Source organism: Gallus gallus, chromosome 14 (assembly GCF_016699485.2).
Source record: "Gallus gallus isolate bGalGal1 chromosome 14, bGalGal1.mat.broiler.GRCg7b, whole genome shotgun sequence".
Classification (NCBI taxonomy): Eukaryota; Metazoa; Chordata; class Aves; order Galliformes; family Phasianidae; genus Gallus; species Gallus gallus.
The window spans coordinates 12,456,448-12,479,314 of NC_052545.1; the positions used below are offsets into that span (position 1 = coordinate 12,456,448).

The following is a 22,867-nucleotide window of genomic DNA, read 5'->3' on the forward strand; positions in this document are numbered from 1 at the left end:
AAATATTCCATACTTCCATGAACTACACAGATTCTACGGTTTCCTTTTTACAGTAATAAGCAAACAGAAAATAAGGGTGAGGAAAAGGTTCTTCCTTACTTTCTTACAGCTGCGTGTCAGGAATCTCCTCTCTTCAAGTGAAGGGACAAAACCAGTACATGGAGTATCACTGGAAGTCAGTTCTTTTCCTCAAAGAAGAAAAAGTGGATCACAAATCATATACCCCTTCCTAATGAGGCAGAGTGATGTAAGAACTCCTAAGAGAATCTTTGCCACAGCAGCTCCTCAGGACAACTGCTACAGTGAGCCTGACTGGGCTGGCAGCCCAGCTTGTGCCTCAGGCCTTTTTCAGAGGGCTATGGCTCTGGGCTGTGACAGGCTGTGGGTATGTGAGTACCATTCAGCCACAAGCAGCACCGATCTGTTTCAGGTCTGTGTGCAATGTTTTCACCCAAACAGAGGAATTGCTGAGCACAGCATGCTTCTCCACATCTCAGTTTCCCTCCAGTGGGAAAAAAAAAACCCAAAAATTAGGGCAGAGAGTGGGATGGGACTCACCCCAGCAGACAGGGAGAATGCATCCTGGATCTGCATTTCAACCTAGACAAAATGCTTGTGGGCCCCAAAGCTCAGAGGCAGCCAGTGAAATAGGACGAGTTTTGCACAGCCTGATCCCTGTGGAAGTCTGTACAGTGCACAGAACAGGATGAGGAGCAACAGAAGGAATTGATGTCTTCAGAAACTGGTTCAGTTGCATTACTGCATACACAAATTACATTTATGTGCAGAAATGACTTCCCTCACCCAGAAACCTGCATCTTCATTGAAAACCCAGCAGCAGTTTTACAGCACTGGCAATTATTTGCTGCAGCTTAGTTGGAGAAATGAGGAATATTATAACCAAGTGAAAACACAGACAGACAGGTGATCTCATCAACCACGTTCTGTCTCACAGGTGACCAGGAGACACACAGTATATTCTGCTAAAAGCCCAGGCCATTTTGAGGGGTAGACATTAAAACGTGCAGCTGTGCATCGTGTGCAACTATGACTGGGGAGGTTAGAGCAGATGTTGTGTTTTTTCCACCTCTGTGTAGGTATAACTAAACTTCAGGTTTGTGTACCAACGTACCAATCACTGCTCTTGCATCTCGTTTCAAGAACCAAAAAGACAGCACACATAACAGAAAATAGTCCAAATAGTGAGAATGAACATTTTGGGCCTGTCATCGTCTGGGCTCCATCCTGGCAGAAAAGCCTTGGATAACCTTAAAGGAATCTTAAAACAAAATTTAGTATTTGCTGCCTACAAGTTCTCAACGATGGGATTTATGAATCATTTTAGAAATGTCTGTTGATTGTAACTCAAGCTTACTGCAGAAGAATGTCCACTTACAGTATCACCTCCTGGATCAACAACTACAGTCTGTGGGTGCCCTCATGGCTCTCCTGACACAGTACAAAGTCTGGCTCTGTGCAGCTGGAGGGATTAGGGACAGAGATCATGAAACTGCCAGAACTTACCTGACTGCTCTGCTGCATGAGTATGGCCAACATCAAGGTTCCACTGAGTAAGGGTAAGTCCTTCCTTGGCAAGTTCAACTAGATCCTGCAGGTTCTGAATATCCTCCTGGCTGTGAGATAAAATCTGCCCATCTCCTTCAGGGCCTGACTTGAATTCATCACAAGTTTGGTCTCTAACCTCTCTACAAGTGGACTCGTGAGAACCAAAGTCAGGCTGAATTTGCTGGGATACCTTTGGCTGATCAGATCCTGCTGATGGCAGAACATCCTCTGGTTTATGATTCTGATCAAAAGAGGGGAAAAAGACACCAACAAATTACGCCTTGTGTGTATTTTCAGAGCTCGGAATACAGTCTCTAGTTCTTACTTTCAGAACATCTAGTAAAGAATTACAGAGCATACCTCAGCTTCTAAGGCAAAAACTCTGTAATTTTATGAAGGGCACTCTAGAGAGAAGGCAGCTATAAAGGGGAAAAGGAAAAAGGGGACTACAACAGAAAATACAGAAAAAACAGTTTCACGAGGTGCACGTCTGTGCAGGCAACTGGCAAGGAAGAAGAAAGGATAGTGGAAATGTTCCCAATTCAACATCTAAATATTTCATTATTGCTGAAATGTTTGGCAAAAGCTGTAGCTGAAGCTGCCCAGGTGCTTCTGTTCTGAGAGCTAAAATATTTTTGCAGTCACGTGTAACAAAGCCAAGCTTTCACCTCTGAGCTGATATTTTCCAGGTTTGATTTCTGTTCCCCACTGAAAATAGTTTTGGTTATTTCTAAGTAGAAACGGCTTCACCATTTCGGAGAATGGAAGGAATGAGATGGGCAAACACGGCCCTGATTTGAAAGGTCTTCCCCCTTTTTCAACTTCTCTGGTGTTTTCTTTGACTGAGAGGTCAAAAATCCTCACAGAATGGAGGCCCTCTATTACAGCCCCAGGCAGGGATAAGCCAGTGAAAAACCCTGGAATTTGACAAGGGAAAGAGTTATTAAATAAGCACCTATATACACACAGTAGTTTTTGAACAGAAGCACCAAACAATCCTTCAAGGAAGGCACAAGGGAAGGAAGAGAAGTAATATATTTCTTCTTGGTGAGCACGTAGTAAGATGAGAGATTAAAAGACTTCTGTCCCTTCTGAAGGCCCTTTTTATAAAAATAGAGAGCATTGAAAGAGGCAGGAGATCTAGATGAAAAACAGAACGAAACAGTGGAACTGAACAGAAGATCGAAGCCCATGTGCCAAGAGTCAGTGGGATGCATAGGGAAAGCCTGAAGTGCAAATGCTTTGCCTTGCAATTCTGGGCACTCTCACCTCCTCTGTGAAAGGCAGAAATATCAGTCTTCAGTTTAAACTTTTCACCTAATTCTTTGCTGCCTGAGCACAACACAGAATCACATCCCAAGTTGGAGGGGACCCACAAGGATCACAGAGTCCAGCCCTTGGCTCCACACAAGACCACCCAAATCCCACGTCTGGGAGAGGCGTCCAAATGCTCCATGAGCTACAGCAGTTTGGGTCAAAAAGCAGGGTAATACGAGCCTTGGTCTGCTCTCCAAAAGTAAGGAATGAAAGTTCAAGATCACAAAATCTAACTGTCCGACCAGGGGACAACAGTAAAGGAGAAGTGAGTATGCAAAGGCAGGGGGTCACATTTAAATATCAAGTGATGCAACAGAAAAAAGTTGCAGAGCAAGGGACCTAGGACACGTACATACCACAGTAAGGACAAACGAGTGTCCTACCTGCACAGGCTTCCAAGGTTCAATTGGAGGGGTTAATCCAGCAGCATAGAATGATTCGGGGTCACAGGGGCCTGTCAGAGCACTGAAATTCCACAAAAAGCAGTCCTTGTTTTTGGGCAATGGCAGGAGCCAGGCTGCTTTCCCAGCTTCAACCTCCAAAATCCTGCTGGTGGGAAGCCGAGGAGTGGGAGGGAATTCCATCTCTTGTGCAAGCAGCATAGCGACCCGCTCCTCTATCCTTCTGCGCACCTTCTCTGGATCCTGCAGCAGTAATGGTGGAGGGGTAGTTGGGCCTCTTTTACGCCTCCTTTTTTCTTTAAGAAGGAAAGGAAGAAGAACCCAAATAAACAAGCAGCTGAACACACAGGGGAGAGGAGCTCAACGTGCTGGCTCCCTCAAATGTAGTAGACAGCGACAACCAAAACAGAGCTGCAAGCTGAACACAGCCCTTAGGATTTCTGCAAGGAGTCTGAAGCCTCACATCACCCCTACTGGAGAAAAGAACTCCAGAAAAGATGGACTCATGCTTGCACAGCTCTGCTGTATGCTGAAAGATGTCACATCTCTACAAAACCTGACCGTTACGGCAACAGTTGATATCCATGCAGTGCACCTCCCAGACCCACAGAATGGTGCCTATATATGCAGGTTTTGACTAGATCCCAGAGCTGCACTAAAAAGGGAAGGAAAGAAAACAACCAAAAAATCTATGAAAGACTCTTTTTGTGCACATGTGTGCGTCATGGTCACTGACAGTATCAAATCATGGCCCACACAACCACAGTACAGCTATTGTTTGGCAATCCTGTGTTTTACTACCTTTCTCTTACTAATGCCCAGGCCCTAATCTAACTGGCAGTACGTATTGGCAGGAGGAGATCTGAGGTCACTAAGAGTGAAGTGTCCGCTCTATACAGCACTCAGGACTCTCCACTGACCAGCCATCTTCCTTTCTAAACCCTTGTTGTACACTGAAATAGCAAAGCACAGGCTCAGCAGCACGTAAGATACATAATGCCTTCTCTAGGAAGAAAACAGAGAGAGAAGCTGCATCAATGCAGGCTGCAGTAGGATGAATACGAAAAAAAATCTACTGCAGGAGAAACAACAATGTTATTTCTGTGTTATTTCTTTTTACTTCCACAGCTTACAAGAATACAATAGCTCATCTTAAGGATATTTTACAGGTTCAAAACAACCAGTGAAAGAAAAGAAAGCAAGAGATTCATAAGAGACTTCACTAAAACCCACAGACGTGACACAGCCTTTCTTGGCTGTGTGTGGATTCTACACACTGCTGAAGCTCTGACAGCTTAAATAAAACATAAACAGGGCTGCCATCCCTCCTGTATCCAACAGGAAAGTTTAAGTGAAGAGCAGGCTGAGTTACATCATTCATCCAATAACAGTCTTTGGCATTAATTCACTTTAACACATACCTGATCCTGGCTTCCATTTGATTGGCAAAGCAGCCACTGGTTTCACATTTGTAACTAATTTTGCTTGTTCCTGCTTTTCTTGCTCCAACAGAGAGCGTGACATTGCCATAGCAACCAGCAAATCTTCATCCTTCGTCTCCATTTTTGCCCTCTTCTGCTTGTTCTTTGAGTCCTCTTTGGTGGAGACTTTTCGCTTTGACCTGCTTGGTTGATTGCTGAAACGTAAGAATGCAGCAGGAAGCCCGAGTTAACACGACTGAATCAGAGACAAGAAATGCCAAGCACTTCAGAGAAGCTGCTCTGCTTCATCAGTGAGATTCCCATACGTGGGATAATGAGAAACTATTTGGAATGCCTTCATTCCCAGCAGAGATTAGATTCCTTATTACCTATGGAACCTTGAGAAACCCTTGTTTTGGAAAGGTAAGCACGAGACCACAACAGTGACCTGAGTTTTGTGTGTTTCTTTAAACACCTGTGATCTCTATCCTGAACCCTTTTAAAATGTGTATGAAAAGGCAAACATTAAACAAAGTTGAAGCAGGATGAAAACAAACTCACAAGAAGAAAAAGCTCTCCCAGCCTGCTGTGCAGCACCACTTCTTGTACTGCGAAGGCTCAGCTCAAACCCAAGGCAGCAGACGTTGCTCTACATTGAGCACATTTCAAAACACCACGTCTGCTTCCTCCCTGGCTCGAGGTGTGAAGTGCATACATCCAGTACAGCCACCAGCTGAATAGCTGAGGCATTGGCAAGACAGATGCTGAAGACAGATTGTGCACACTAATACTATGTGTTCTGCTTAATAAGTTCAAACACACCATTCAGCTTTATTGTGTGACTGCCTCACTGGGCACAAATATTTCTGATCCAACAGTGTAAGATAAAGTACTCCCCATTTTGCTCCTGCCTGCTGACTTTTCAAGTCATCCACCACCTGGCCATTCCTGAAGGAAAGCGGGACTTCTCCAGCTAACCACCACATTCTCCTCTTGTGGTACTGGGTCATGGTTCTGCCCAACCCTTTTTGGGCTTGGGCCCACAAGAGCCTGCCTTGCTTCCACAGTTCTTTCCAAATACTGCAAGGTCAACGTCTCTCAGGACAAAGGAACACTTTGCATCCCATTGCTTTTAAACTAAGACAGGGCACTTTTAAGTTAGATATTAGGGAGAAGTTTTTTACCCAGAGGGTGGTGACGCACTGAACAGGTTGCCCAAGGAGGCTGTGGATGCCCCATCCCTGCAGGCATTCAAGTCCAGGCTGGATGTGGCTCTGGGCAGCCTGGGCTGCTGGTTGGTGACCCTGCACATAGCAGGGGGTTGGAACTGCATGAGCACTGTGGTCCTTTTCAACCCAGGCCATTCTATGATTCCATTTTCACCACTTACTTGGGAAACTGAAGAGGTGCCTCACCAAGCGTGGACACCTGCATCTGCACTGCCTGAAGAAGCATCTTAGGAGGAACATCCATCTCGACAGCACAGCGTTTCAAGTGACTGACTCGGCTTTGGGGGGTTTGGAATTGCTTCCCACAGATGGGACATTCAGGGACTGCTGGTTTGCTGGAGGATGACATCTGTGCTTCTTCCATCTCATCCAGACACCTGTGAGACAATATCCATGCTAAAATTTAAGCCGTATTGAAGAAAAGGAAGTACAATCATCTCACATCCTTAACAGCCAAGGAAACATCCCCTAACAAAATACAAATTATGTGCCTGTGCTGTGATGGCTGTGACACGTAACAGACAGCTGAACATTGCAGCCTCAGAGGCATATTAACAGTATGCTGCTCAGAAGCAAGTGCAAGTAATAAACTTCCTCTAAATTGTACTGTGTGTCCATCATCTAATCCTTTCTGTATCCATTCTAACACTCCAGCTAATTCATAAGCCACCATTAAAAATGGAATCACCCTACCAGGGAAGCAGTAAGTCCTCCTCACCCAAAACGTGGCTATTTCTTGTCACTGACCACTTCTGCAGGCATGACCTTATGCAGCGCTGAGAAAGCAAGCCATCTTCAAGGCAGACATCTCACTCTACAGTGCAGGTATTTTTGACACAGAAAAGCAGAGTGGTTGAAATGAATGCTGCGCTCTACAGTACAGGACAATTAACTGCTAATAATCACTGGTATGCCAAGATCATGTAAAAATTGTTACAGGTTCTTTTTCCATCCTCTCCAAGGAGATATGCAGTACCTGTTCTCGTTACAAAGCATGTTATAAAAATCACTCCCTGATTAGGAAATAAAGTACAGAACCTGCAGACAAAGGGTTGTATAAGAGACCACTCATTTGAAGTACTAGGACTGGTGATTACCAGTTTGCCAGCACATCCATCCAGCTGCAGCTTTATATCTTATGATGAAGACTGCCATCAAAAAATCCACAGCCAATAACCTTGCAATCTCATCATATGATCACGTTTAACAGCTCAGAAAGAAGACAATTCCCACAATTATTCCTGACACGGTCACTGTTTTAGTGCACCTGTACTCCCAGTAAGTATCTGAAGACAGAAACTGCAGCAGCACCTCCAAAAACGCAGCTGTAGAGAGTGCAAGTGAACGTGAGCTGCTCAATAACAAGTTGTAGAACTGGGCAGATCAAATCCCTCTTCAGCCTCTTGAAGTGCTGACATTAAGAAAACACAATTGTTCAAATGTGCTGTTTCTGATACCTCCTCAACAGCCTGTTAATGTACAAGAAGTCATCTGTGCAAAATGTATTAACAGTATTCGATATTTACAAGTAAGGAAACTGTTCAATTAAGGGCACCTGATTTCAGCTTAATTGCTCACCATTCTGATAAGGCCTTCTCTTCTCCTCTCCGCTCTCACTCACAAATGCTGTAATGCAACTTTGCCATCTTTCTGAACACTTTGCCCTCAGCAAACAACTCAGGTGTGCACTGATGTTAAATGACGTTATGAAAACAATTTTTAGCAAAACAGAGCAAAACATCACTTTGTCAGTTGAAACTGACAGACCTGCAATAACAGCTCCTCATTAATTTTGCGAGCCACTTTACAATCACAGCCCCTCTGAGGCACTACTGATAAAAGCAGCATTTGCCTTAACACGTTTCTGCAGAAGCCCTGCAGGGCAAGACAATCAGCTTCTGCTTTGAGATCAAAGCAACTTGCTAACTCGAGCCATAAAGGTCAATGTCACCTCACAGATTACCACGTTCTGTAATGGCTAAGCTGACTGAACAGGGAGAAGATGCAAAAAGGACTCATCCTGCTGGTCCTTTACCTGTTAACATGCTGCTCTCGTCGCGTTGAGTTCATAGCTGAGAGATCCTTCTGGCAGATCTGACAGAAGAACAAGCCTGCATCCTCCAGGCTTTCCAGGGATTCCTTTTGTGTTTCCTGCTGAAGGGCCAAAGCCAGAGCACCGTCATGCTGCATGGATGGAAGATCATGGAGATCTGGCAAAGAAATAAAAGATGATAAACTAAGACAGAGAACTAAGAACCCTGTATGAAAGGCGCTGAGCTGTCACACTTGTCATTACTAAGACACACAAGACACACAAAGACCAGCTGCACAGTCTTCCTCTTGTATCTTCACATATTTTCTCCCACAAGGTAATGTACAAAACGTGCTCTTTAAACAACACAGAACTGCACTACTCTGGGAGCAGTAGGTGGCATTCGTGGCACATCACATCTCAGAGCCAAGGCAGGTAAGCTAAAGTTGCTAAGAAGGACGTGGGATCTTATACTTAACTACACAGACTTCGTGTTGATGCAGAAACAGGGCCTTGACTTAAAAAAAAAAAGAAAAAAAGAGTGAAAGCAGAGCAAAATTTCTGTGACTTCAGTTCACCTGCATAGAACACACTACCTTTGTAGAGTTCTTGGTGGACTACCAGTGATGGGGTCATTCTGTGAGTCATATTCACTTCTCAAGGGAAGGATGACACAGTGGACTGATTCTGTTAGAACTTCAACCTGTTTCCAAGAAATCAACTATCCCTCCAGAATCTAACATGAGATTAATTCAGGCTCAGGAAGGAGCTGGGAGAAAGGAATGGACAGTCCTTTAACAATTGAGAAAGCAAGTTTTCTAAGTGATCTGGAGCGCTGCATGTGCAACGAGCCACTGGGCTAGCTGGGAACAAAGCCCAGGAATCTGGGCTCCTTCTCAACCATTCTAACCAACCCACAGCACTCCTTCTACACGTACAAAATCAAAGAGGACAAACTTACCACTCTCTGGTGAGTTCTGCTCCTGGCTTTCACCAGCAAAATCTCCGCTGGCTAAGGACTTTGGCAAGCTACAATCTGTGCTGTGTTTTAGCTGATCAGGTGCCACTCTCTTGAACTGCTGCATCCTCTCCACTACCAGCTCTGCCACCCGCACCTTTGAGCCTGTGAAAGGTGGTATCTTCGAGGTGGGTGAAGAACAGGTCCCTGACTGTGTAGCAGGATGGAAAGATAACGTTGTCTGGGAACAACCACTCCGAGTATTTACTAGAAGGGGAAAAAACAACAGAGCTTTGCCAGTCAGTCTTAAACACATCACTGAGCTGCCCAGATTGCTGCTGGGAAGCCTTCCCCAGCAGCAGCCGAAGCCAGGCTCATCTTTGCAACACTTACTATTAAATAGAGAACTGGACAAGGTGTTCAGCCATTATGGACTTTGAGATTGATAACCACAGTAACAGTATCAAGTTTTTGTGCTACAGTGCAGTTTAAATACTTCCCCATCCCTTTCAGAGAGGAATATTAAGGAAGACCTTGTCTGAAGGTCATTAGGGAGGGGACGAAGTAACACAGCCCTAAAGCCCTGCTCCTCCCAATGCACAATGTCCTGATGCTTCTGCTGTTCTTTGCTCTGATCTCCAAAGGTGTTTTTCTAAATTCTGATATTGTGAAAAATCACTGAATAATGACTCCCCAACAGATTCCTTTCTGCTAACACTTCAACTTAGAAAAGATGAAGCATCTTACAACATCTGTACAGAGCACACTGCTAGGTTAAACACCTAGATGAGCCTAAGTAGCTAAGTGCAGATGGAAACACAAGATGTAAACTCCTTCAAGCAGTGCTGCTATATGTCTTCTCCAGGTGAAGAGCTCCAATGAACTACACTCTTATCAGAGTTAGTGTGCTTTCTGTTTTGGTTGACTCACCTGTCAGAGTCCCCTGGCTACAGTCACTGGCTGTGGTACTCAGCTGGCTGGCAGGGAAAGGGCTTCTGCTTCCATCCCCTTCTGAAGTCTCACCACTACTGCAGGCCACAGTGTCACTGTCTTCTTTGTGCCCCAGTGTTTGTATCTTAGGACCCAAATCCTGAAGCAAGCTTTTTTGCTTTGCTGCTGGAAAGAGGTGATGGTTTTGGCTCTTAGCAGCAGCTTTGCCTCTTCTTAATTTGCTTTTTGCTGCAGTATTCTTTGATCTTTTCTGAGCCCTCTTTGCTGCCTCAGCATCCCCAGGTTTTTTCTTCCCTTTACCCAAAAGATTTGCCCACAACTCTTTAAAATCATTGTCCTGTTCATCCATTGGCCTGCAAGTTCCAGTAACACTAATGACACTGTGTGGACTGGAGGACAGCAGAAGATAGCAGAATCAGCTCAGGTGTGCATCCTACGTGATCTTTCCCATCACCTCAGGGAGCTCCGGACTCCAGAATTCACTGAGGTCAAACCAGTGGGCATTTCTTCATTGTTCTGATGGTTCCTTCTTCCACACTTAATTCACAGCCATATTTTCTCTTCAAGGACCCCACCTGCCTTTGCATACACTGCACTGACAAGCTGGCTCTTCAGATGTCTCTAGACCATAAGGTAAACAGTGCAGATTGCGCAGAGCATGCACAGGATCTTCTTGGTATGCTACAGGGCTTCAGAAAGACACCTATCAAAGTCCTGAAACAAAGAAATACAAAAGTGGGTTACGTAGGGTGTTATATGCACATGCAGGATGTGAAAGGGCAGGGGTATAACTCTGGGGGAGAACAAAATTTGTACAAAAAAATAATAGAACAAGCATGTACTGACTCAAACCACTGCAACTATACTACAGCCAAGGATAAGGCACATTAGGAGAGAAGAGGAAAGCTCTGAAAGCATATAGCTGGTACTGGGTGGGCTTCTGCCCAGGGGCTCAGGACTTGGATTATTCTTTTTAAAAATAAATTCATACTTACACTTGTGACAGAGCACCTTTAACAAGGAGAGCCTGACTTCATTCTGAGAAGTAAATAAAGGGAATTTCTTACACTTCAAGAGGGTTTCTGGGACAAGTCTTAGAAAAACTCTATCTGGCATGTTCATCTTTTCTGGCCTCCGTGACCTGCTCACGTTCAGCATTACCTCCCCTGCTAACACTGAACTCCTCCTATGAGTACTCAGTAAACTATGGCACTAACCATGTCACACAAACTGCTGTCAAATACACAAGGTAAACAGACTAAACAAATGATATTTCAGGGTTTCTCCATCTTTTTCAGCTACAGTAAAATAGCTATACAAGCTATGAATCACTTGGAAGAGCACTCACTAGCTACAATATCCAGATGGAAATGTCATCAATCCCCAGTCAACATTAAAACTAGATCTCTATTCTTAGACATTTTGATTGCCCTCTTCCTCCTAGTCCTAAGCTTGCTACAGTTCTGGCTATTTTACCAGAGGTTTTATATTGCTCCCCAAACCTAATTCTTTCTAACAGAGTGTTTCACTTGGAATGGCAGCAACTGTGGTTCAGTTTCTCCAGCAAAGCTCTGGGCACCAAAAGACTCCAGAGCAGGAAAAACACATGCAAGATTGTTTTCTCAAACGGTTTGGCTGCAGACAGGCAAGGCTGAGGAATGCTGGTTACACACTTTCACGGGTCAGCCTTTCCTATAAGCAATTACAGATGTTAATGGATTTATTTATTTTAGACACGGCCTCCTGAATGAGCAGAGGATTTTGCTGTGAATCTTGGAGTCATTTCCTGTCGGAGAGAAACTGAAGTTTTATGTAGCCAGTTCATAAATTCCCTTTTCCTGGACAGAATCTTGGTGTAGTTATCACTGTAAATTTACCATTTTCTTCTAAGTAGGAGACAGTGTGTGCAGAGAAATAGAATCTCACATCCTCCATGGCCTGAAATACTTCTCACAGACACACTTGTAATGTCAGCTTATTTACGGTCAGTGCCTGATGGTAAATTTTGAAACAGATCTGCACTTTTGTGTTTGCAATCAACGCTCAGTGTCCCACAAAGACCATGTCAAACATAGAAACAATGCAAAACTGATGAAGAATTTATGTCTTACTCTTCCCTTTCCAGACTTGTATGCAGAGGCCCCTGCTCTGCATCTCAGCGTTTCCGATGCTGCTGCTGTCAGTGCACCTAACAGCCAGTTTTGGCACGAGTTTGTAGTGCTGGAAAAGTAATGGCTTTGAAAGTAGTTGCTCTCAGTATAGCATTCAATTCATTTTGGAAGGATTTAGGACACTACAAATCACAGGAGCTGGTCAAATAAAATAAGTGCTGGCACTTACCTATCCACTTAGATGCCAAACCTTTAGCCCACTTGTGCCCGTCACGTAAATGTGGATCATCAAAACAGTACAAAGCAAGATCAATAAGGATGAAAGATGGAACCTGGAAAATGAAAGGAAAAGGTAAGATTGAGTGCACATTGCACCGATTGCTCGTCTTGATCATAGTTCCAGGGTGTGGGGGGAGGGAGAAGGAAATAACATGTTCCAGTGGTGCTGAGTTTTGCCACTTGTGTTGACCTGTGTCAGTAAGGAGGTGACCTGCATACGTCGCTCAGGATCTGCTCAGCTCAGCACCACAGTCCCAGCACTGTGCAGTACCGCACACTGAGAGCCCAGCAGGCAGAATGGCTCAGACAGGATGGAGAGAGCCCTGAGCAACAGCTCACAGCCAACTGTGGGCAAGCAGAAGCTTGGACAAGAGACCTCCTGAGGCCACCTCCAGCCCAAGTTATCCTATGATCCTTCAAACAGTCTGTCATTGCCTTTCCCACGCAGGACTCATTTTGTTTCCTAGTAACTCTCTTGAAAACCAGAAGGGCAACATTTCATTCTTAAAAAATCCACCAATGTTTACTATCATCATCATCCATCCACAGTGCACGCTCAGCCCTTCTGATCCTGCAGTTCTTATAGCCACAGGCATCTCCTCATCGAGCTCCTGGAGGAAGCAACACTCTTACATCAGGTCTCTCTCCCTTCTTACTTCATTGACTGTCTTTTGATGAGACAAAGAGCACGGAAGCTCCAGATCTACTCTCTTTAGATCACTTAATACTTATTAAATAATGCATATCACATCTTCCAGTGTTTGTTCTCCAAAATAATAGCCCTTCTATTGTCTCTTTTCCCAGGAGAATCCCTCCTGGTCCCTCCCCACTTCCATCAGTATTCCCTGAACCTTCACAAAGCATTGCTACGTAAACTGTATTAATTTGTTCCTTATTTCATGGTTTACTGACAAATTCAAACCATGCCACTGAGATAAAAATATACAACGATGGACATCTCCAAAGAACTGTATGATCATTTCAACCACTTCAATAAGGACACTTTAAACACTTACATGCTTGCAATCACTCAGCTCAGTCTCAGAATCCTTCTAGGGAAAAAAAAACAACAGGCAATATATCTGTTACCCTCCCGCCTTTCAGAGCAGCTTCTCTTCCACCAACTGAAAGCAGTTCTACCAGCAACTCAACCACCCGACACCACCTCTCCTGAACCCTCTGATCTGCACTACCTGGGCCTGTCTACTCACTGTTTTTCAACTGCCCACTTGTTCCAGGAACGGTTCTCCTGCCTTTTTGGTCTCCAAGAATATGTCATCACGATGGCTAGGAGCAGAGCAGTGCCAGGTGTGCCTCACCACAACTTGTCCCTTCTCCCCTTCTAACCCCAAAGCTACACATCCTCCCCAAGAGCCAACCCTAGAACTGCTTACTAACAGAAGGCCCCACACTATACTAAAAAGGAAAGCGCCATGCTATGTTGGGAACAATTTCTTGTGCTTCCTAACAACTACCAGGGCAACTGGGATTACTCAACACTAGGAAGTAAGGCAAAAACCAATCCAAGTGATTTTCATTTTTTGTGACAGCACAAACAGCAGCATCCTGCAGCAGACCCTCTCCCCATAACAGAAGCAGCCTGCCAGGCTCAGCATTCCTGTCTGCAGCGTGGGACCCCCTTGGCAGGAAACACGGGGCACGTGCTGCAGGATGGGTGGCACCTGTCTGAGCAGGAGCACCTGCTCCCACTTCCTCCAGCAGCAAGATCTACATAGGAGTGGTCCTGGTGCTGTAAGGCAGGCCTTGATTTAAAGGGAAGTCAAAGAACTGGAGGACTAAAGCGACTGCTATCTATCACCTCAGTCTTCAGAAGCAAGTTAATTGCCACGGTGTGTGCAGATCTAGGCTGGTAATTACAGTGCTGACAAGGCACTGGGATTCGTGCTGCTGAGTTGGCATTGGAAGTTTTGTTGCCCCATCCCCTTTTTTTTGAAAGCTGCAGCCTGAAGATGTGGAGGTTGGTAGCGAAACTCTGGGTTGTGCCAGCCCAAATACTGCAAAGGGAAAGAATTTCTGTAGTGTTTGCTCTGGAAACCACACCTGAAAGATGGTCCCTAAGGATTTTTCCAGACCAAGTCCTGCAATAAAAAAATCTTCCTATAGGTTCCCAATGTTTCCCATTCCTGATGGAGAACAGCATGTGTGTCCACAGCACAGTTTCTGAAGTGTCCATAGATTTCTTTAAAGATTCCTCACTGGACTCTGAGCTCGCCAGCACCTTCATCACACACACTGCTCCACAGAGACACAGTGCCACAACTGCACAGGGCAGGTTCCCTTTGTCTGTGGAACCCTGTCATTACTGAGGACAGCAGGGAGAAGAACACAAGTGAGTGCAGAACAGGCATTCAAAGTCAGGCACCAAGCCCCAGCCCTGGCCCCTGCTGGCTTTCCTGTGCCAGAAAAGGGTAACAAAACCAGATGTGGAAACATGGGAAATAACAAATTATTGCAAGCCTACATAAGCAAGAAAACGTTAGCTAGGAACATCACCATCAGGTTGTAACAAGCCATCTTGGCACTGGCCAGTATCCATGTCTGCCTGACGCCGCCCCTCACATTACTTTATATCCCATCAGGGTACTGTGCTCACACCTGCCACGTCTCTGCCTCCCCCTGCTAGCCCCTGGTCCATGTGGTAGAGCACTTTCTATCCAGTAAAAGCCTGATCACACGCTAGACGTTCATTTAAGTCACTACTTACGCGACAAAATGGCCCTTTTTGGACGCTGTAGAAACCAACCTGAGCTTATAAAACCCTTCGCCGAGAGCAGGGTTTTATTCTGTGCCTCCTAAGGAAGGATAAAGGGGAAGTAACACAAAAGCACAGAGTAACGGCTGCTCAGTGCAAATGCCCATCGCTTGTATGCAAACACAGAGGCACGGCAAACAGAAGCACAAGCAGCTGGGCTCCAAACACGGTTACTCAGTATGACTGAAAACAACAGGAAAATCGTTAATTTAAAGAGAACCAAGAATGAAGGGCTCAATGACAGCACACCACTGGAGGCCGCGGGAAAGGGAACAGTACTTATTGAGCAGTAAAATTACATGAAATTGACGTTCTGTTCAGAAAAGGGCTTCCAAAAAGAATCTGCGTTGTGGATCAAAAAAAAAAAGGAAGGGAAAAAAAAAAGGGTATTTCTGTTGGAGGGATCGGAACGTCTGGAAGCAGAGGTCACAGCTCTGCACACTGCGAGCTGGGAGTCCTCGGAGGGACGGCTGGGAGCTGAAGGCCCTTCCTGTCAATGCAGACCGACCCTGGGCTGTTCAAGACAGGGTTCCTATGGGAGCTGATGAGGTGGAACCGCCGGGCGGCTCGGCACACGGCACCGACAGCCGCCGCTCGGCACAGCCCCGCGGGCCCGCTTGGGTACGCTCACCGCCGCCCGGCCGGATGACGTCACACCCCGCACCGAAGTCACCCCACAGGCCGACGCCGCCACCGCCCCCTCCCCGCCGGCAGGTGGCGCCGCGCCGACGGTGGCGCCGCAATGACGTCATGACGTCGCGCCGCCCGCCCGCCGCCACCGCTGAGGCGCGGTTCGCTTAGCGCGGTTCGCTCGGCCCTGCCCGCCCGGCCCGCCGCCCCCGCCCGGCCCGTCGCTGACCTCCTCGCCGTGGCACTGCGAGCTCCCGTCGCTTCGCTCCTCGCGCCCCACCGCCACGGCGGGCAGCACCGCCGCCCAGCCGAAGCGCATGCGCGGGGCGCCAACCGTCACCCTTACTCCGCGCCGGGCGCGGTGCGCATGAGCGCGGCGCATGTCAGGATAGCGCTGGCGGTGCTACGCATGCGCAAATGGGTGAAGAATACTGCACTGCGCGCATGCGCGCGGCCTTCCCGCCACTGGTTGCTGTGGTGACCACCGTCCCTCTCCCCCACCCCCCCCCCAAACCACCCTCCTGAGGTGAATTGAGGCTGCGGTGGGCCGCGCCCTGTGTGTGTGTACGCGTTTTTGTACCGGCTTTGGATTTTATTCCTCCAAGTTCAGTATGAGTGCAGAAAGAACCCAAACCACTCCTGGTAGCACATAGTAGGCCCTTAGTAGCCCTTATAAGTGGTCACAGAAAGCATGGCGGCTGTCAGCTATCCTCCAACCCACCCCGCTGGCCCTTTCACCACCCCAAACCACACTCCACACATTGCATTTGCTGTGGAGCTGTACCTTGCTCCCTCATTCGCCGTAATCAAAGTAAATGGACAATGTCATAGCATTGCCTGTTTGGAAACCTCACAGCACACGCACAGCAGAACTGTATAAACGTGAAGGCAGCTGGGACACCGTGCTTTTTCACTTCCAGCAAAGCAATTGCTTTTTTTAAGCTGGACTAAATTCAATATTAGCAGGAAACCGTGGAATTCCGAGCAAAGGATTGGTGGTTACTTTGGAAACACTCATCAGGGCACACACAGTGCCTCTCCCCAGGAGGTGCCCTGCGCCCACGCCAGCATGAGAACCCAGAGGTGATATGGAGAAATCCTTTGGTTTGTGTCTTTCAACACTTCCGCTGTTTCTTCAGGTTCTTCCTCAAGTTACTGCACCATATGGGGATTAGAAGCACTCTTAAGAGAACCCTGCAAGAACTTGCAAACAAACATTGCACAAACACTGAAGGATACTCCATTTATGGTGCACGGAGGCACCACAAGAACCACTAAGCTGAGCTGCGGTGACATTGCATAATACCATAAATGTAAAAACACTAAATCTATAAAATAATAACCCTAATCATCGGGGAAGCAGAAAACTTAATTTAGGCAAGAGAACACGACTGTTCCAAGCAACTCAAGCTTTGCCTGATGTTTCCAAAGAGGTGATGCAAAGCAGGGACCAGATGGGTTTGATGAAGTTGCTGAGCAGGCCACAGAACCTTCAGAGTCTCCTGCAAGCCTTAGCACACATTCCTGTCCCCCCAGCTATGGTGCAGCACTGCTGGCATCGGACCGAGTGGCCACGTCCTGCCACTGTGGAGGGTGCCACAAAGGTAGGATGACTTGTGGGGGGAACTCTGTGGGCTGTATGTCCTGTCACGTGGATGAGGGAACACACACAGCTCCAGCCACAGAAGCCCCTGCACCACAGCTGCCAGGCAACGCTGTAGCCTCCTCTCTTCTATTACATTTCCTGCAGACAAATGCAGTTTTCTATTCCAGAAGTGATGAGGCACCAAAGAACAGGGTCCTTCAGAAGTGTTAAACATGTAACATGTGCGAGCATCTGTTTTTTCACTATTTGAATCCTTTCATGCTTATTGTGTTCAGTGTGAGGAATGCAAACACCTTAAGCCTTGGTGATGTATGTACTGCAAACTTTATACAGTCTGCATTGCATAGAACAAAGTGAAGTGTGCTATTTCTAATATGCTGGTAAACATTTGTGCTTTTGGACAGGTCTGCATGCCAGCTACCAAACTGGTATCTATTTACAGGACATTTCCAGGCCTCTCACCATTCCTAAGGGCAACAAGGACGTGGTTTCTGCCACAAACCCTGTCTGCTACCTGTACCAAACATCACTCAAAAATCAAAGAGGCATGGAGAGCGTGGGCTGGGAGAAGTAAACCTGCTTTGACAGACACGTCTAAAGTATGAGCACAGGGCCTTGGTGCCTTAAACTTTAGTATGAAAACCTTAGCTTCACTGAATATGGGAGATTGGTAGTCTGTGAACTACAACCATGCAGACAGCTCCCCGAAATAGCAACACTTATGATACACGTTGCACTTATTACTGCACTTTGACATGGAGTTTTCCTTGTAGAAAACTACTACTATGGATTTTGTAGGCACTCTACTGCAATTATCCTAAAAATCAACAGTACTTGAAGTCACCATGCAATACTAATTACAGTAAATATGTACATCTGTGTCTGTCATATCTGTGCATACGTACATTTATATGAATACACGTGCTTATCCCTCAGTATGCTACATTCAGCATTTCTCAGAAATGTGTCTCGTTGTTATCCCTGTGGAGTCTGAGGGCAAATGCACTGATCTGTGCTAGGACCTGTAACACTGGTAGCTCTTTAGCAACTGCACATTAACTTTTTAAAGCTGTAAGTACAAATTGGTTCAACCTAAGTCAACGGTGGTCAGAGGAGCAGCCAAGAGAGCCAATTCCAACAGCAGAGGTAGCAGGACTGAGTGCAGTTTAGGTTTTGCACTGACTTATTACATTAATCTGCTCCTCACAGAATCTGATGGACTTTGGTCATGCTGGCTGACAGAGCACAGCACGGTGCTCAGTGCACCAAGGATCTTGAAAGGGCAAAGCAGTCAGCAGCATTTACATCCAGATGAGCTATTTTTTGCAGTTATTAAATGCAAATTTGGGGATGGAGCAGCCCACCATATCCATCTCCACTTTCAAACCTGCCAAAAAATATGTATGTTTCCATGCAGTAAGTCATACAGCACAAGTTAAGAGTGTGCATTTCAAACTGATTTGTTGTTAACCATAATCTGCCTTGTTCTCCTGAGAGGTTAAATCAAATATAATTTCCAAGAAAAACCAATCTCATCTGGTAAGGGCACTGAGCACTAAATCTATGCTAGGGATCTCTAAAATTGATAATAGAATGTCAAACTAAAAAAGAAACAAGCAGAAAAAGCCCTTATGTTTTGCTTTCTTGAAGCATGTTGCAAGACAACGTAGAATGCTTGTTTTCTTAAAATATCTGCTAAACCACTTTGGAAAGAACAAGTCCAGTGGTTGAGATACATAAGTGAAACAACACTCAAGCTGGATCTCCCTCTGCCTCCAGTCACAGCTGTGACTTCCCAAGTTTCTAAGAGTTTAACGTGGGATGGTTCCACTACAGCTTGACTTAGTGATTTATTTCTGGAGCAGGTTTTAACCCCAATTACCCCTCATTCACTTGGGCTGCAAAAGGAGAACGAAGTTTTGCTTGGCTTCACAGACTGCTTGTTAACTGCTATTACCTGACCCCAAATCCCTTGCAGATAATGTCCTAACATTTGGGGTAATATTGTATGGATATGTTTAATGGGCAATTCATTATGATACCTTTGGCAACATAGATTTAAAAAGAGGAAGAAACTGCTTCTTTCACCAATTTGTCATCCTTCCTGCTGCACGTAGATGTATTAATGGCAAAGAGACAACCAGGAGTCCTTACAAGTTTAAGTACTTCCAGAAGCCTGTGGTCCTTGCACTCCTGCCAACCATTCCATTTGGACCAGGACTGATGGAATCATTTTTTTTCTTACCCGTTCCCACCTGTTCACAATCCAGGCTGTTTCCAGGAGCAGTGGACACAAATGGACTTGGGATTTGACATAAATTTCCTGTGAGAACAGGCTCCAGTTCTGACAGTGGGAGACAGCACCAAGGAACATCCTTCTGTCATGGATGAGAATGGGGAAATAATAGGGCCTGCGTGGCAAAACAGCCGCCCTCTTGGCTTGGACTGTGTTGCAACCTAAGTGCTCTAGAGAAGATGGAGCAGAAGTGTAAAACAAGAGGTAAAGAAGAAACAAAACTATTCTGAGAGCAAAGGGAGAACTAATGACTGTCTGGAAGAAAAGCTTTCTGTAGATGAAAGAAAAGCAAATCCTGCATTCAGCCTGCCCCAGGACAGCTTGGAGGCAAGGTGTTCTGAGTGCAAAAAGATAGCAAAACAGAACAGCAAGGTCTGCATGCCATCCTCTTCTTCCTGAGAAACAGAAGAGACAACCAGCTGGAAATGACTTCGTACAGGGCAATTCCAGTAGCAGCTGGGCTTGCAGGTCTTCTCTGAAATCCCAGGAATTCTGAACCCAGGGATTACTGAGAAAGAGCATGACTTCACTGACTAAGGTTGGGACAGACCCATGAGTGCCCTGGAAAGCATTTTCAAATGAACAGTGCATTGGTTGGGAGTGCTCTCAAAGCTCTCATTGCATTTGTGTTGACTGTCTCATCCAAACCCAGCAGGTACTCATCTTTAAAGCCTTTGGATCTTGGAGGTTTGTTTCACTTTGGGCTGAGATTCTTAAGTCCCTAACTCAGACTGACTGTGTTCTTAGGGACATTTATTTAAACTCTATGCAGATCTTATCCGCACAATAAGAATATTTCTGAATTATTTCACAAGGAGAGCGAGAAGATTAATTCACAACTGTAAAGCACTACAGTAGTGCTAAATGTTATTTACGGCTCCCAAGTTTTCTTCTTTTGGAAACAGTGGCCATTTCTTCTCATAATGTTTTAAACAGTTGCTGCTCAAGGAGCTTAGGCTGCAGATTCCTGGCTTGTGGTTTGTCCATAAATCACAGACCTGGAGCCTGCCCAAGACACTCTCGATAGTCTCAGCAGGAAGTCTGGATGAGAAAAAAAAAAACTGTTCTCAATCTGGCCCAATGAACTACTTTATGGGCCAGTCCAGTTTGAAGGTCCCGAGCCAGACGTGAGAGGGATCCTATCCAAGTTTGAAAACACAAGGTCTCAGGAATGTCCTTTCAAACTGGATTTCACTGCCTATAAATATTTTCCATCTTCTGCCCTGGAGTATAGGTTTGACACAGCTGATGAGCCTGGGCAGAGCAGGAGAGAAGGCCACGCTGTTTATCACCAGAGGTTTGTCAGCACACAAAACTTAACTTGTAGGACCCAGCCCACACTTCTGGAAAACAAACAAACCAACCGACCAACAGGCAGCAGTTTAACAAAGTCCCAGTAAAAATCAAAGCTAAAAGATTAATCTTCCAGATACAGCAGGGCTCAGCATTGTTTACAGCCAGGAACCCAAATAAGCTCCATGAGATTCTTCCCATGGGGAAATCTGGTAGAGCAAACAGAAGCAAAGGACACAACCAGCCCATGCTGGCGGCTTCACGGCACCATTCTCATGTTTTGCCTCAATATGCTAGAAAAATTAGGGGGCTCTGCTCTCGCTGCAGCAAGAGCACAAGCCTGACAGAAACCAGATAATGATACAGTGCTTCTGAGGAGGGGTAATTTAGGATCTACGTGGAGAAGATGCAACCGGAAGGGCAAAACTCTGGCTTCACCACTACAACCAGCACTGAAGTTCTGATGTAACATAATGAGCTTCCCATGCCTCCTTCTTACTTGCCATGTTTGAAACAACTCATCCTTTCCATTACTCTTTTATAAAAGAGCCTCTGTTGCATTCCATGTGGAGGCCCTTTCACAGTCAGTCATCTACAGACTAGCACTCAAGCACCTTGCCTGTATTCCTATCAGTACTTCCATTTACATTCATTAGTAGGATACCTCTATCACTCCCTTTTCTGCTAGGATCTGTTCTGCTACCCAGTGTAATAACTTCATATACTTGCAATCTCCTCGGGTCTTTGTAAAGCAATGGTGAAAGCTGAGGCAGAGGCAAGGACCTGGAGAGACTGCTGGTGCACTGAACTGTAAAGCTTAGAAAAAACATTAGAAACATCAGCACGATCAAGTACATGAGATTTGGGTCAAAGAACCATCCTGACCCTGCTGCTACCACTCCTTGCTGCATACTGGCTCCCAGGACTATCAATGCCTCTCACTCTGTTTGATAGGCACTGCCACAGAGGATTGGTTTGCACTCCAGTAACAGAAATTGTTTGATATTTTAGTCACACATCTCTCGGGGAAAAGTATTAGCACCTCAAGGGCTGCTGGGATTCCCAGAGTACTCCCAAGACTGGAGAGGTTAAATACAAGTCAGAGTTCATGACCATCTTTGGAGTAAGCATGCTCTGCTGCTGACTGAATCATATTTTATAAAGGAGCATCCAGCTTCAGCTCAGGCACTATACCAACAGATGCTATTTTTAGCTGCTTTATCAGTAAGCACCAGGTGACCAGCTTGCAGGCTGATGCACTCACCTGCAGCACTGTTAGCATTAGAAAACCAAGGGTTTTCATTTCATCAGTCTGTTCAGGAAACATGCTGCAGCACAAAGGTCTAGCCGTGTGGCAACACCGTATAGCTTCCTTTATGTGCCCTACAGAGCTCTGATGTGAAGCTACAACCAATGTTTTTTCCTGTGAATTGACATCAATTTTGACCTGAGAAAAAAGAATGCTGCCCCATCTCCAAAGTTTATACCTAAACTCTACATATGTTGTCTACTTTCAGGAGCAAAACCTTGTGGGTATTTACCCATACCAGCTTAGCTGCTGGCTTTCAGTACAGAGTCCCAACACTTAACCAAATTCAGTCTCAGGATCTTAATCTGGCAATTTAAGGAAAAGCTAAACAAATATCACAGCTGCCTCAGAGGCCCTGGTGAAAATGGAAAAGAATTCTTGTAAACCAGTTTGCATGGCGTAGATAAGACACACAGAGGGAAATCTTGTGTGGTGTTTTCTGTTACAAACATCTTTTCTGTTGAGCAGCCACTGCTCCTCAGAAAAAAAAAGAAAAGAAAAAAATCAAAGAGAGAACCTCGATTTTTCCAAGGACACGGCTAACAATTTATAGCTGGAGAGTCCCCTGTTTTCCTTCCACACCCTGCTACAACCTACTATTTTCATGGCACTCTCTTCCCACCACTGTCCAACACCCAATGTCCTGCAGAACCATGGAGCATCAGAAGAGAGAACTGTGAAATCACCAGCTGGAA

At 45.7% G+C, this 22,867-nt stretch overlaps 1 protein-coding gene across 5 annotated transcripts in view; it reads right to left on the reverse strand.

Moving 5' to 3' along the window:
• Window positions 1–16,022, reverse strand: part of SLX4 (SLX4 structure-specific endonuclease subunit homolog) — a 28,011-nt gene extending 11,989 nt beyond the window's left edge. Inside the window, exons 1-11 of one of the 5 annotated variants that reach the window (XM_046900728.1) lie at window positions 15,898–16,022; window positions 13,282–13,317; window positions 12,216–12,318; window positions 9,855–10,589; window positions 8,928–9,191; window positions 7,970–8,144; window positions 6,096–6,311; window positions 4,706–4,920; window positions 3,267–3,580; window positions 1,525–1,807; window positions 100–188 (exon numbers count right to left, since the gene is read on the reverse strand). In XM_046900728.1, coding sequence (XP_046756684.1) covers window positions 100–188; window positions 1,525–1,807; window positions 3,267–3,580; window positions 4,706–4,920; window positions 6,096–6,311; window positions 7,970–8,144; window positions 8,928–9,191; window positions 9,855–10,224 — 1,926 coding nt within the window. In that variant the 5' untranslated portion in view covers window positions 10,225–10,589; window positions 12,216–12,318; window positions 13,282–13,317; window positions 15,898–16,022. Of the gene's footprint in view, window positions 1–99; window positions 189–1,524; window positions 1,808–3,266; window positions 3,581–4,705; window positions 4,921–6,095; window positions 6,312–7,969; window positions 8,145–8,927; window positions 9,192–9,854; window positions 10,590–12,215; window positions 12,319–13,281; window positions 13,318–15,337 lie in introns of all 5 variants that reach the window. The other 4 variants (XM_015294632.4, XM_004945379.5, XM_015294630.4 and 1 more) reach the window with 4 other exon arrangements.
• Window positions 16,023–22,867: the final 6,845 nt, after the last annotated feature.